Source organism: Grus americana, chromosome 1 (assembly GCF_028858705.1).
Source record: "Grus americana isolate bGruAme1 chromosome 1, bGruAme1.mat, whole genome shotgun sequence".
NCBI classification, from domain to species: Eukaryota; Metazoa; Chordata; class Aves; order Gruiformes; family Gruidae; genus Grus; species Grus americana.
The window spans coordinates 120,113,615-120,127,841 of record NC_072852.1 but is presented as its reverse complement, the minus strand read 5'-3'; the positions used below and the strand labels follow the sequence as shown (position 1 = coordinate 120,127,841).

General features: G+C 42.7%; 1 protein-coding gene across 3 annotated transcripts in view; it reads right to left on the bottom strand.

The window, feature by feature from the left end:
- Positions 1-12,493: 12,493 nt before the first annotated feature.
- Positions 12,494-14,227, bottom strand: part of IGSF5 (immunoglobulin superfamily member 5) — a 34,228-nt gene continuing 32,494 nt past the window's right edge. For 2 of the 3 annotated variants that reach the window (XM_054820259.1, XM_054820271.1), the window contains one exon: positions 12,494-13,197. In XM_054820259.1, coding sequence (XP_054676234.1) covers positions 13,129-13,197 — 69 coding nt within the window. In that variant the 3' untranslated portion in view covers positions 12,494-13,128. The remainder of the gene's footprint in view (positions 13,198-14,227) is intronic. The other variant, XM_054820277.1, reaches the window with a different exon arrangement.

Genomic DNA, 14,227 nt, shown 5'->3' with positions numbered 1-14,227 from the left:
GCCACGCTCAGAGACCCAAAACCAGGCACTTTAACACAGCCTGTTCTGTGCCGCCAAGTTAAATCTCTCTTTTTAGCAACGGTTAGTTTGCTGAGAGGAATATGAGGCATGGAAAGGAAAGGAGGCATAAAGTATGCGAAAAAAACCCACCTATGCATGTTCAACATCTAAATATCTAAGCTGATGAATAGGTATAGCTAATTTGGCTGAATCTTTTTTAATGAAATTATTTGCATTTTTTCTGTTAAGAAATTATAAAATGGAGATGGAAGTAAAAGCAACTCCCAGGTGACTGATGGGAATGGAGGACTCCTCACTAAAAGCACCACACTTAACAGAGAAGAAATGTTTAGTTCTGTTTCCTTCATCTTTATTCTACAATGTCCGTGTTACCAATAATAACACCTCATTTAGCTATTTCCTATGGGCTAATGGTGACATTTCAGTTTAATGGCTGATGACTTTTCCGAGGGCCCTGTCCACCTTCTATCCTTGCTAGAAAGCGCTCTCTCTCTGACCCAGTGTCTTTAACTGAGGTGTTATTAAGTAAAGGTTCTTGTAAAGGTCAGCGTAACTCTAAAATAGATTCATGAACACGAAAGAGACGTGGGTCTCTGTCCTGACTCTCTGCAGTGCCATTTTATTCAGCACGGAGTTTTCCTTGGTGGTATTACCAAAGCACCGTCAGAAGGTGAGCTTGGAGGGGCCGGGCTTTTGGGGATCTCTCTGCAGACCGTGAAAGGACAAGTTTCCCTTGGGGGAATTTCAGGGCATCGCTGACCACCCTGATTTGTGTCCTGGCAAAGCATCCCACTCTCTCTCTTTCTCCCCTCCTCCCCCCACTGCTCCACCTTTGATTTTCTAGTTAGATGAGGAAAAGGAAGGTACTCTAAGCAATTTTTTTAACCATTGTGGATATACCTCTAAGGGCTGGCGCAGAAAGCCTTTCTCTAAAAGAGGACAATCTTCTATGGATGGCAACGGGGGAGGGTGAGAACCAGGCCAAGCCGTGGGATCCCCCGGTTCCAGCCTCACTGTCTGTGTGCCTGGCACTGCGCAGCTTTTACAAATTTTTCTTCTTATCCTCCCTCTTTAAAATGCAAGCTAGGTCACAAGTAGCTTGTTTAACACTTGCTGCTGCACAGAAATTAAAAATAGCTGCATCGTGTAACTTAGGACTAGAAAAAAAGCACAGTTAGATTTAATGCATTCTTGTGTAGTTCGTTTGTCCCTGTGCAGCTCTAACGCAAGGAAGCATGCAGGAGTCTAGCATTTACCCTGGTACACTATGATTTGACTAAAACAGAAGTCCAGTCCTCCCTCAAATGATCAGAAGGAAAATAATTTTGAGACAATTAGAAGCAGTTCAGGCACTGCAGTGGACTTGGCAGCGTGATGAGATAATGGCTGCGGCCCTGATGGACTAGCTCTGATCTCAGCTGCAAAACTCAGGAGCAGTCCTGGATTTACATTTTTTCAGGCATTTTGGTTTTATGAATAATAAGTAGGTTCATTTACATAAATTACTCGAAGGAGTTTGTGAAGGTCAGTGGAATCTAATCCCAGATTCTCTTAAATATTTAGTTTATCATCTCTTTGTACTTAAAGTTTCAGAAGCTGAAACTTTAATGATGTTATGCAACTGTAAATAGATGACTTCACCTGATATTGAGGAAGGGAAGGGTATTAAATAACATACCTCTTATTCAGGAAAGGCCGAAAACATGCTAGCTTCTTTTACAGAGGACATCATTGCCATTTTGGTGAGCATTTATCATCCTTGTTTTATGTTTCCAACAGATTCACAGAATCAAAGAATAATTTAGGTCAAAAAGGATGTCTGGAGGTTGTCAGGTTCCCCAGCTGAGTGCAGGGCCAGCATCAGTGAGATCCTTATGTTGCCCCAGGAACAGCTATGAAATACAGCCCACATAAGGAAACATAGCGCAATGTTTTGATATAAATTTCTGGACACCATGTGCAAGGGATTCTGACCTAGAGCCTGGAGACTGGTTTTGTGCGTGTATTATCTTTGTCAGTAATGCATTGTTATGTTGCCAGGTCGTGGGGAATTAGACATGTCAAAATATTTTTATACAAATTTCAGATGAAGAAAGAGAGCTTCCATGTATACAATAAACTCAGTGTGCTATCTCTAGCACATTTTCTGTCTTTGCAGGAATATCTCAGCAGTCCTAACGCACACTATCGGGGTTCCCACTGTCATCTGGTCACAAATCCTTCCTTGGGAGGAGAACGAATTGTGTAGTTACTTGGAGTTATATCAGAACATGGTTGTACCAATCTCCCCCTGCAAGTGCCGCTTAGTGGTGCATCTCTAGAGGCCACAGCAGTTCTTGGGCTTTGAAGTATGCCCAAGTTTTCTGGGAGACAGAAAACCTTCAAATCCAGGGCCTGAGGGCAAGGGCTGCCTAATGATGGATCTCTCTTACCCTGCTGCGGGAGGAAAACCCTGGCAGTCCTGCGCAACCCAGTACTGGTGACTCAGGGTCTTTAACGAATTCTGAATTTTTACTTCCTAAAGGGATTTGCTGTTATTGTTTGCTCTTGAGAGCTCCATTTGATGAGGCGCTGATTAGGGCAAGGACTGAAAGGTAAGTGAAAGCATATTTTATACATATCCTCAAGCTCTTGGGTGATACCCACTAATAAATACCTCATTAAGCAGGATGGTTAATTACACTCTCAGTTCTGCATCTGTAAACAGTTTGCTACTTATTTGCTTAGACCATGTTTAAATTCCGTATTAAAAAGCCGTGACAAAAGCTATCCCTAACCTAATCTCCATATATCAGCAATGTATGGGGTTCAGTGGGAAAAGGCAATTATGATTAGTATAAAACTGGAAACCAAGTAATGCATGATTTGACTCTTGAGAGAGCGGTTAGCAGAATAGGCCACTATCTTGCCTCAGTCACTCCAGAGGATTTTCAATGCAGTGTCTTTAAACAAAATCATTTCAAATGAATGAGGTTGGACTTATAACAGCAGAGAAGACATGAAAGCTTCTTTCTACTACTGAAATCTGCCTTTCCCTCCCTGTTCTCCTTCCTCCCTCACTGATGCAAGAGGGGGAACTATTTGGGGCTGTGACCACGAGCGTTGCCAGAATATGTTTCTTGCTAGTTTCATTAAATATCATGCAAAAAGATGTGCAAGCACACAAACATCCCAACTCAAGTCCATTTCCGTATTAGATGTTTATTCCCCCTTTTCCATTATACACATTTCTAATTTAAAGGAGGACATGACTGATGCTTAGAGAACAAAGTAACCATTATGTCCTTTGGAGTTTTTGTGTTATAAATTATCTTGGCCATAAAGTACATTAAAAAATGTACCTATTGAGAAACACCATGCTCTGTGCACTGAAATGCCAATACTAACCCAGGGGAAAGAATCATTAATTGAGTAATGAAATTGAAAGTGTGATAATAGATTTATTACTTAAATTGTTGATTATGCCAATTGACCTTTTCGTTAGATCTTTAAGCCTTTATAAAGTCCTCCTGCCCCTTGACAGGACAAAAACAACAACTCTGTGCTAGTAATTATATTCATTTGACAACTGTGTGTGCGAAGCAGAAAACACAGCAAATGGAGCAAAGTGAGTTCAGTGAACTCTTACCTATGAGGTCTCCAGCATAACATCAACTCAGGCAGCGTCAGCTGAATACTCTGCACTGGGCACCTGCGGTAGGAAAAATAGTATAGTTACAGCCTAGCACTTACATGTAAATCGTTGCAATTACAGGCTATTTAGTTGATGTTTTGAATTAACTTGGTCAATGACCCACAAGTTTGTCTGAAGGCAGTGCTTCCCTGGAAGATAAACACACAGAAAATGAGAGATGGCATGCACTGTCACTCACTTGCCAACCGTGAACTTTTATTATTAAGCAGCTACAAAGGGCACAGAGGACACAGGGGTCTGCTAAACCCAGCGGCAAAATTAACAAATACAAGCAAAGGAGTGACTTAAGTAATGTAACTTTGGTAACCATAGCTCATGGCTCTTCTTACAGTTTCCATTTCAGAGCACTGTCAATGACTTCATAATCAGCTGACATTAATTGTATCTACCTCTGCCCTATCAAAAGAGATTAGCGGTTGAAACTAAGGAAACTAAGGCTTTGTAACTTATTAGCTGTGAAGCTGCTGAGTGTAGCAATATAGCAAGAGAAGAAAGAAAACCTCCCTGTTTTGGTGGATGATCTTCCCAATATGCATTAGAAAGTCTTCATTAATTATTTCTGATTGGGTTCATTGCAATAATTGAATTGCATCTGCAATGCAGGGCAAAATTTGTCAGCAGTCTGGCCACTGAGGGTAAAGGGATATAGATTTCCTTCCTTGTTATTTCTGCGGTGCCACGTGGCTGCTCACGGAGCTTCACAGCCAGCTGAGGAGTCAAGGCACCTGCTCTGAGGCATTTGGGTTCCTGATTAAACAAGCAAATCTATGAGAGGTGACAACAAACTGAGGGCAGAGGGGGAGAAAAGAAGCGCCTGCAAAGAAGGGGAAAAAGAAAACTTTTCTGGAGGGAAATAAAACATTATTTGCGGTGGTGCAGCTTAGGTACTCATAGTTCAGACGTGACTTTGTTGCAGCTGCTCAGCAGGAGAGCACTTGCACCGAAAAGGTTTCTGGATACAGAACAAATTTTCTTGAGGCACCTGCTTAGGGGCAGTACCACGGTGTGACAGGAGCGAGTGGCTCTGGCCTTCCTGTACTGATGCGCACAGATGAATAAAGACCAACGGCCTGTCTCCCTCTTCCCTGTGTGACCACTTGGCAGACTTGTTTGCAGTCCCATGTCATGTGCCAAAGAGAGCGGCTGCCTGGCTTCTCCATTTGGGTAAAGGATGCTCCCACCTGTGATCTGGGAGTGATGTAGGGCAGCGGCAGTGCTGTGGTCATTGCAGAAAGAGCCCCTACGGCAGGACCACCCAAGGGCGATGCTGTGCCTCACTGCCTCATGGTGGGGCTGCACTTAAATCTGGAAGTAATTCTGTTCCTAAATGGGTGGATGGAGGCTCATTGCTGTAATGTGCAACCAATAGGAAACTACAAAAGGTGTCCTAGCCTTTAAATCTGCCTTCAGAATTATCTTTCTTACAACCTGGGGAATACCTACTGCTGTTTGCCAGGAAACTGAGGACTTCTACGCAGCTCGGAAAGGGCCCGGCAGCAGCACGTGGTGTCAGGAGCGGCAGCGTGGGGCTGCTCCCCAAGGCCGGCATGCTGCGAGCTGCCAGGGACAGGGGCGCAGGCAGGGGCCAGGACCTCATAACGAGGGGCGCAGCCCCGTGGCACCCAGGAAAAAAGAGCAGAGCAGCTCCAGCCACTGTCACCCGCTCAGCCAAAAGCCCAGGTGACCACCAGGTCCGTAGTGGCAAGATGGTTCAAGGTCCAGCCAGCAAGTGAAGCTGGGGCAGGGCCAGCGAGGTGCAAGGGCTGGGCAGCCTGCCTCCCTGCCTGCCTCCCTGCCTGCCTGCCTCCCTGCCTGCCTGCCTGCAGGGCGGGTACTGCATCTCCCAAGCCAGGGAGCACGGGAGGCACGAGCAGAGGCCCCAGATGAGGGTTCTCGCAGCTCTTTCTCACGACTCAGCTGTTTTCACAGAAGTGTGATTGACAGTTACACAGCATCACCATACCAGAGCAGACCACAAACGCAGGCAGCTAAACCCTTCAATGCAAGGGCTGGAAGAGGCTGCAGAGAAGGATTGCAGAGAAAGATGGCTACAGAGCCTGTTGACGTGCTCAAGGCCCTGACAAGCTTCTTATGAATGCTATCAAGATTGCATATGAAAGCTAAGTTATTTCATTAGATCTCCCAAGACCTCAGCTATTAGGTATTGGCTCAGAGCAGTGGAAATATATGTGACGCTACCACAACCTCCAGCCCTTGCACCTCCTCATGTTCCAGCCCTTTCACCTCTCAGTATTCCATCGTCTTTAGTACATGCATCTTGTAAACACATTTAATACACACAGCTAATCTTTATACACTGGAAAAAATTGTAAAATATGGAAGCCCTGGAAGAAGTATGTTTACTTGTGAATCTGAATAGTCCTACCCAATATGAAAGGTCTTTTAATTTTAAAATAGACTTACCCCACTGAAATCAGCAAAGATTTTGCATGAACAAAGGGAACAGAATCTTGACTTGTGATTTAATACAAAGTTATAAAACTTCCTCAGATTTGATTGCACAGTACAATATAGAATGTCACAATTCTTTTCAGGATCTTAAGGTGAAAGGTAATCAATAATTAGGTCTGATGTTCATAATGCTGATATTTCAGTAGACTGTACTCAGGTGATGTTTCTTCACCAAAGCACTATGAGACTGTGCCACAGGAGCACAGTGCCGTGGTATAACCTTCCCTCATGCTTCTAAGCATTGCACGATTCAGCTATAGCCCCAGTATGACAGAATCCGTGATGTAACCATCATACATAATTTTAGGGGAAAAAAGGGGGTTAATTTTATTTTAGCCTGTTTTGCAGTGACAGATATTCTTCAAAGTATATTGCCCTGTTCCAGTTGGGGAGCAGCGCACTGTCCTGCCACCGGCTGTGAGGACTCCTGGTGATCAGCAGTCCCATCCTTGTCACTCGTCTGTGTTTGCCCCCTGCTCTGGCAATGGATAAAAGGAGTAGGGGAAAGTAACTGTTCCTCTGCCAGCTCGGATGCCTCCCCAATGAATTTTGATGGCTCAGCATAGACACTGCATCTCTCTCTGTCTTCTTTGAGTTGTTCATTTTGCAAATGAAGACTATGAAGCAGTGCTCAAATTTGAAGTCTCTTCTGAGCTCAGGCTGAGGTACCGCCTCCTCACAGGCAGCATCAAAGGGCTTGGCTGATAATGTAGATCTTAACGAGGATGTCTTTAGAGGATCAGGGAGCAGCCTTGCAAATCTCCAAGACACAAATCTGCACAAAAATGGCTGCTACATTTCTTGTATTTTAACAGAACAGTCTCTGTTTTGCATGGTTTGAGTGTGTCTGACTGCTCTATACGGAAAAATTACGCAATCCAGAGTACGTAAGGCTAATTTTCAAGGAGGAATTGCTGTCTCACCACTCTTTTGGTGTGGACCAGCAATCATCAAGATTATTACTGGCTTCTGCATAGGTGCTGCAACATGCAAGAGAAATGCTGTGACAAACCTAAAGGCATAGTGATCATTTTAACAAATTGTATGGCTTTGTAGTAAAACCAAATAAATGTATAGCCTCATCAAGGGGGATTCGTTGCCTGTCCTTTGGAAGCACAGTAGGGTAACACCTAAATGAAACTCTGTGTCTCTGAAGAGTGGTATGGAACAGTCCCAGCATCTGGCAGCTCACAGCACCTTGTGAATCCTTACTCTTCTGGGAAAGAAAAATACAGTCTGCCACCATCTCTGAAAGACTGTTAGCCACGGGGCAGAAGGTCTGACCCACGAGTCTCCCTTCGTCCTTTCGCAGTAGGTCTAAAATGGGTGGTAGCAGCTCTGGTGTTTGCAGCGGTGAACCCAGGGCGCATGAACTCATGTTCCGAGCAAGCGGAGCTGAGATCACAGCATCAGTATCTGACTGGAAAGTCATTGGGACTAAGGGGATCAATAGCACAGATGAGCCAATCCAAGGTCAGAGCAGCCCCTGGGCTTTTTGTGATGGGAAGCTAATGAGTTGGAGGCAGAGCTGAGATGGATCTGGTTGGCTTCTCTAATAAAAAACCTCTCAGCATTGTTTTCCTTAGATTTTGGCATTCTTTCCCCAAAACAAAAATAAACAGAGTGTTCTGCTGGAACATGATTTAAAAAAAAAAAAAGTACTTAGTGTAAGTCTCATTTGAGTGAGTGATCATACCACAGTAGAAAATAAACAATACAAATAACATCTGTGTGATGTAAGTTCTGCTATGAAAGCTAATGCCGAGTGACACTGGAAGCACCCAGACATTAATTCTCTGAGCTGAAAAGGAATAGCCTATTGCAATATTCCTCTGAGCCAGCAAATATCCATATTCATTTAAATAACTGTCTGTGCTAATCTAGCATACATAATCCATGACTTCTCAGATAATGCAAAGGAGTTGTTACCAACCTGCACCTCCCAAAGAGCAGAGACCAGAGTGAGGAAGGGGTAAGAGAAAACTGAATTCCCCAGGGCAGAATGGCAGAAACCTCATTCAGAGCTACAGACTGCAGCAATGCAGAGTACTCCCATCAAATCCCACCTTCACAACAACACAGCTAACTTTTCCACTGCCTGAGGTGGTTTGGTGCAGACATTCACAGATTCACAGATTAGTAGGCGTTGGAAGGGACCTCTGGAGATCATCTAGTCCAACCCCCCTGCTAGAGTAGGATCACCTAGAGCAGGTTGCACAGGATGGCATCCAGGTGGGTTTTGAATCTCTCCAGAGAAGGAGACTCCACAACCTCTCTGGGCAGCCTGTCCCAGTGTTTGGTCACCCTCACAGTGAAGAAGTTTTTCCTCATGTTGAGATGGAATTTCCTGTGTTTGTGCCCATTGCCCCTTGTCCTGTCACTGGGCACCATTGAGAAGAGCCTGGCCCCATCCTCTTGACACCTGCCCTTTAGATATTGATAAGCATTGATAAAATCCCCTCTCAGTCTTCTCTTCTCCAGGCTAAACAGACCCAGCTCTCTCAGCCTTTCCTCATAAGAGATGTTCCAGTCCCCTAACCATCCTCATAGGCCTTCGCTGGACTGTCTCCAGTAGTTCCTTGTCTTTCTTGGACTGGGGAGCCCAGAACTGGACACAGCACTCCAGATGTGGCCTCACCAGAGCAGAGCAGAGGGGGAGGATAACCTCCCTTGACCTGCTGGCCAGGCTCTTCCTAATGCACCCCAGGACACCGTTGGCCTTCTTGGCCACCAGGGCACACTGCTGATTAGTGTGGACCTGACTTGGCTTCTCTTGCTTTTCCCAACAGCAGCTCAGGAAAGTCAGTTGAGATTTGCGTAGTGTCCTCCTGAAGTCCCAATGGGTGGGATGATGGAAATACACAGCCGTCAGTGTGCATGCATAGGCCGGAGAAAGTTTGCAGGTACAGGTAGTATGTTTTACTGGATCAGCTGGTATTGCTGGAAACATTAGGCAAACTGTCAGGTATGCAAGCCCTTATTCAGGTCTGAAATAGAAGCAGCACTTTTCAGAGCTAAATACAAGCTGAGAACAAATGCTCAGATGTTAATTAGGTATGTATCAATTAGGCCTTTGTTTAAAGAAAAGATATTTGGTAGCTGTGGAGAAGAAAGGATGGTAAAGAGGGAGGAAAGTGAGAGACAGAGAACGTTAAAGTTAAATGAAGCGCTTGTCACCTAGGGGGAAGAAGAGACAGGTAGTTTATAGCCTGGGGAACAAGAGTGGATCGTGGTAAGTAGGAGGAGAGTCTAATCATAAAAGTCACATCTACTGAGAGCATGCTCCCCCATATCAAGTGCCTTTATGAATTTCAATTCTCCGCCGCATCCTTAGAGGGGGTTTTTGGAGGCTGTTCTGAAAAAGAGTACTAAGATGCCAAAGGAGTTTTGGGAGAAATGTTCCCCTATTGGCAGCTAGGGTTTTTTAATCATAGCTTGACCATATGAGATCATTTTGACGCATACCAATTGCTTCATTTTAATTACACAGTTACTATGAGGCCACTGGATTAATTTTATTGTATTTTGGGGAATGTGGTTGTGGGATTTAGAGAAATTCAGGGAAGGAGAGTTGGGGGTGGGCCCCATTTTAGACATGTAAGATCTATTCGGGTAGAGAGGAAAGGATAATGAGTTATCTGCAACACTTTGAGGTCACCATCCTCCGATTTGACAGGAGCTTCTGCTGGGGAAGCTTGTAGGATGCTGTGTCCTTCCTGCCTCATGCAGGATCCTTCTGAGGAAAGAGATAGCAAGGCAAGCAACCAAAGAGTTCCTATCTCTGTCGCTGGGAGGCCCAAACGCTTGAGAATGGTGTATTTTAGATTAGCAGCACCATGTATTATATATTCTGCCAAATAAATATTGAAAATAGAGGTTCTATTCAATCAAATCAGCAAGAAATCAAATGTTTAGTCAATATTGTGAGTACCTTCAGTAAGAGTTCATCTGTTGATTCTGCTCAGCCCACACAAACCTGAGGTGCTTTTTTGTTGTAAAAAGAAAACTCCACATGAAGCCAGGGGTATTTTTAAGTGGCTTTGTATTAGAGGTAACCTGAATTTTTCTGTGAAATAGAAAACTAGTGAGACAACTTTAGGAAACTTTACTGTAGAACGAAACACTGTTTATCTCAAATGCATTTTTTCCCGTATATACATGTATGGAATTCAAATCAGAACATTTTGTAAGGAAATGTGGAAGGGTTTTATACCATCAAACTGTGCACAGTCTGTGAGTAGTAAAAAACTAGATACTTCCAGATTACTAAAATGTCCCTCAAGTCATAATTATAAATCAATATGCATGTGTACAAAAGATTGGTGTCTCCATAAAGTGCCTGAAATTCAATATTTTTAGTCTACTGTGTCTTCTGAGAGTGCCTGCATATTTTATATTCCCTGTGTGCTAAAAATTGTCTCTGTATTTTATGTATTGTTGTTTGTGGAGCTCTATTTGCAAACATAAGTAACAGCTAGCACTGGAGATGATACACAGGCTGTAAAACATGCCTGAAGAAAGCAAATCTGAAAGAATACAAATGCCCCCAACTATAAATTTCAAGAACACCATAAGAATTTTTAACCTCATGCTAATGCTGTTGAGAGTATACCATAGCTGTGTGGGATGCATTCTTGTAGCTGGCAGGAAGGAAAATAGCTCCAGACTCTGGTTAATGTGCATGTTTCCATGGCTGTGGTACCTATTTGTGCGAAAACCCTTCGTTTGTTCGAGTCAGTGGGATGTGCAGTCAGTGGGGTGTAATTCCTGTTGCTGCTGTGTGTTGTCCGCTGGCAATCATCTGCTGGCAAGTGGTCCCCGAGGTAAGTGTGGCACGCTGGAGCACTTTCCAGCTCCCAGGCAAGATGCACAGCTGGAGGGTGACCTGGCTGGACGCCCCAATGTCTGACCACTATGGCTTGGAGGATATAGATTAATTGGAGGGAAAGGTTTTCTTCACTTCTAGGTTGGCTGCATTAATATGATACCAAATAATGTCAAAGCTAAGCTAGAAATCAAGGGCTTTGAGATAAACAGCACAGGATGGTTCGACTCCTTTTCAAAATGTATTCTAATGAGTCAACAGTTTCTGCTGAGAAACCACTGCCTCCATGCACTTTTGATTTTTGTACTGCAGGGTTACTTTTCTGACAACCAGAAGGCTTGCTAACCATGCATGTGCACAGAAAGCCAAAGGTCCGGCGTTTTTATCCCCGAGTCACTGGCTGGTGTTACCCTGGGCCATCTCTCTCAAGCAATGGACCTTCCTCTGACAAAGTGGATTTTTGTTTGTGTTTGGGTTGCATTAAGCTACAGCACTAACTAGGAGATGTCAGCAATGACAATACTTGTATCAGAACAAGGTAGATGTTTCTCTCAGTGCATGGTTATTTCAAGGAAAAAACACAGATATTCCACAATGTAAGTGGCTCATATTTTCTCTGTATAATGCTATAGCTATTTGCATACCATGCTGTTGGTATAACCGCATTCAATGAGAATGCATTTCAAAGGTCCTCCATAGCCAACCAATACAGAAAGAGCATAGATGGTCAGAATTTGAAGCAGCTTTGTATACAATTGCACATGGCAGACCGTGAATCGATCTCAGCACTTGTTCTGACAGACTGACTGAAAATGCAACTAGCAGTGCAAAATCTGTCACAGTTTAATGAGATGCCAAATGCTAAACATGCAAAACAACTTCTTTTTCCTGAGATCAGGTTTCAAATTTCTTATTTTTATTGCACAGATTAACACTGAAAGTAATTCTATGTAGCAGCTTCTTTCAGCACTCAAAGAGCACCTGCGTTGGTTCATACAAAAGATTAACATGCAAAACACTGAATAATTCAGAATGCTTTGAGTGGGTAGAAAGAGGAGTACACTGAAAATAACTTGTTTTTCTAGAAGAAGTTTGCCTTTTTGTAAAAAACTAATAAGCTTGAACTTTTTATTGTGAAATACAAAATTTCAGAGAAAACATTTTAGCTAGAAATCATTATTTTTAGATTGGGAAGTCACATATAAGGTCCATCTGCCAGATCTGCTCTGCTGACAAGGTTGTCTAGCTAAAGTGCATTTCCCGTGGTCATTATCAACTCTGTCCCTGATGAAACTACAGGGTCCAGCATGAATACCAGAAGCCACCATTTGCTGTGACCCATCATTTGGCTGCCAAACTCAGCCCACAAGAAGAACACAGACACAAAACATTCAAACAACAACTCTTAAAAGTTAGGAGTTTTAAATCCACATTTTTCATCTTAAGATTTTTGCATTTCAATCAAAATAGGGCTTTTTGGCACGTGGGTGATTGTTTTTTATTTAAATCTGGAACATCGGATTTAAGACAAATACCTTTAACAAAAGAATGTATTAATATGAAACAAATTCATTTCTGATCCAAAGATAGTTTTGTGAGAAATTTTGAAATGGTCCTCATGAAAACTTCCCTTGATTTTATTACAGAACAGAAAATGAAAAATATTGTTGATCTATAACTCAAGACGATCAGCTGTACATAAAGTACATTTAAAAAGCAGTAGATATTGTATTAACCAGTATTATTATCAACCAGTTCTTCTGAACTAATAAATCTCTTGCAGCTCCAGTCCTTGATCTTGCTGTGGATAACCTAACATTTCTGTCTGATAGGAATTTTGCTGATTTCCTTGGGACCCAAAGTACAGATTCTTGTTCTTGTAGAGTCCCTCAAATTCATTGTCTCTGAAGTTAAGGCTGTCATTTATGTCCATTATTTTGCTGAGATATCATATGCTACATTATAAAGGTTACAATTTTATTTCATTACATGAGGAAAAAAGAAAAATAACTTATAGCTTAAAATGAGACAACTGGTGTTAACCTTTCGCTGTTGCAGGAAGCCATCCAAACATGTAAAGTGCAACTGGTAGAGCAATTTCCTGGAGAAACACATCCTAAACAAGTGTCACGTTTCTAATTTTCTTTGGGCTGATCAGATAATCAGTACGTCTTTGAGGTCGCACCTATGGAAGAGTAAAAGCAGTTATAGAACTAAAAGAAATCCTAGAAAAGCAGTCCCACAAGGGTTCTCAGGAGGTTACCTGCCAAACCCTCATCCCAAAGCATTATAGCAAAATGAAATCTATCATCAGCAACCCACTCAAAACCCAAATACAAAAGAAAGGGTGAACAGCAAAACAAAACAAAAGCTTCACATGCATCACACTGATGGCAGTTCTGGGAATGCATTAACGGGTCTTATACTATCTGAGAACTTCTTGTGGACTCTGCAGTCTGTATTCTTTTAAGCAAAGCATGATGTTGGGCATTTCTCCTCTGGTTCTTTTAAAGAAACTATGAGAAGCTGTAAGAAGAACTTAACATCCGACATATTGCTTTCCAAACACATTAGAAACTGCAACGATAAGCACGACAGTATTTCATGTATCTGAAAGACCGCTCTCAACATCTCCGTGTTTATTCAAGGCAGGCTTTTTTTTAAAGTTCCCATGACTAGCATGATTCCATTTCCACCGACAGCAGCCTGTTTTCAAACTGACCCCAGTGGGATCAGCACAGGGCAAATGCTCAGCAGTTTTGAAAACCCTATCCTCATTTGAAACCAGTGCAGTGGATTTCCAGTTCTAATTACCTATGTGCTTTTACAAAATATCATTGCAAAGGAAAAGACAAAGAAAAAATTATTCTCAAATGCATCAGAGAAACATACACTTTGGATATTTAAATGTAGTAGTGAGACCTCATGTAGATAGTTACAAAGTAGCTCCAAGGAATGAAAATTTCTCCCAAAGTTATAAACATGTATCTTCACATAAATTCCTAAATGAAACACTACAGCCGAATGGGTTGCTGCAGCCATCCCCAGTGTTGGTTTTATCTACCTCCAAGTAGATGCTATCGGCTGGCTACTGTTCCTTGCAACTTCCCCATCTGTTTTCAAGCCCTTGGAAATTCTGTTCTTCCCAGTGGAATCTTTTTATCAAGCCTAAGCTGGTTTCTAACTATTGACCAATCTTCTTGTGGTTTGTTTCT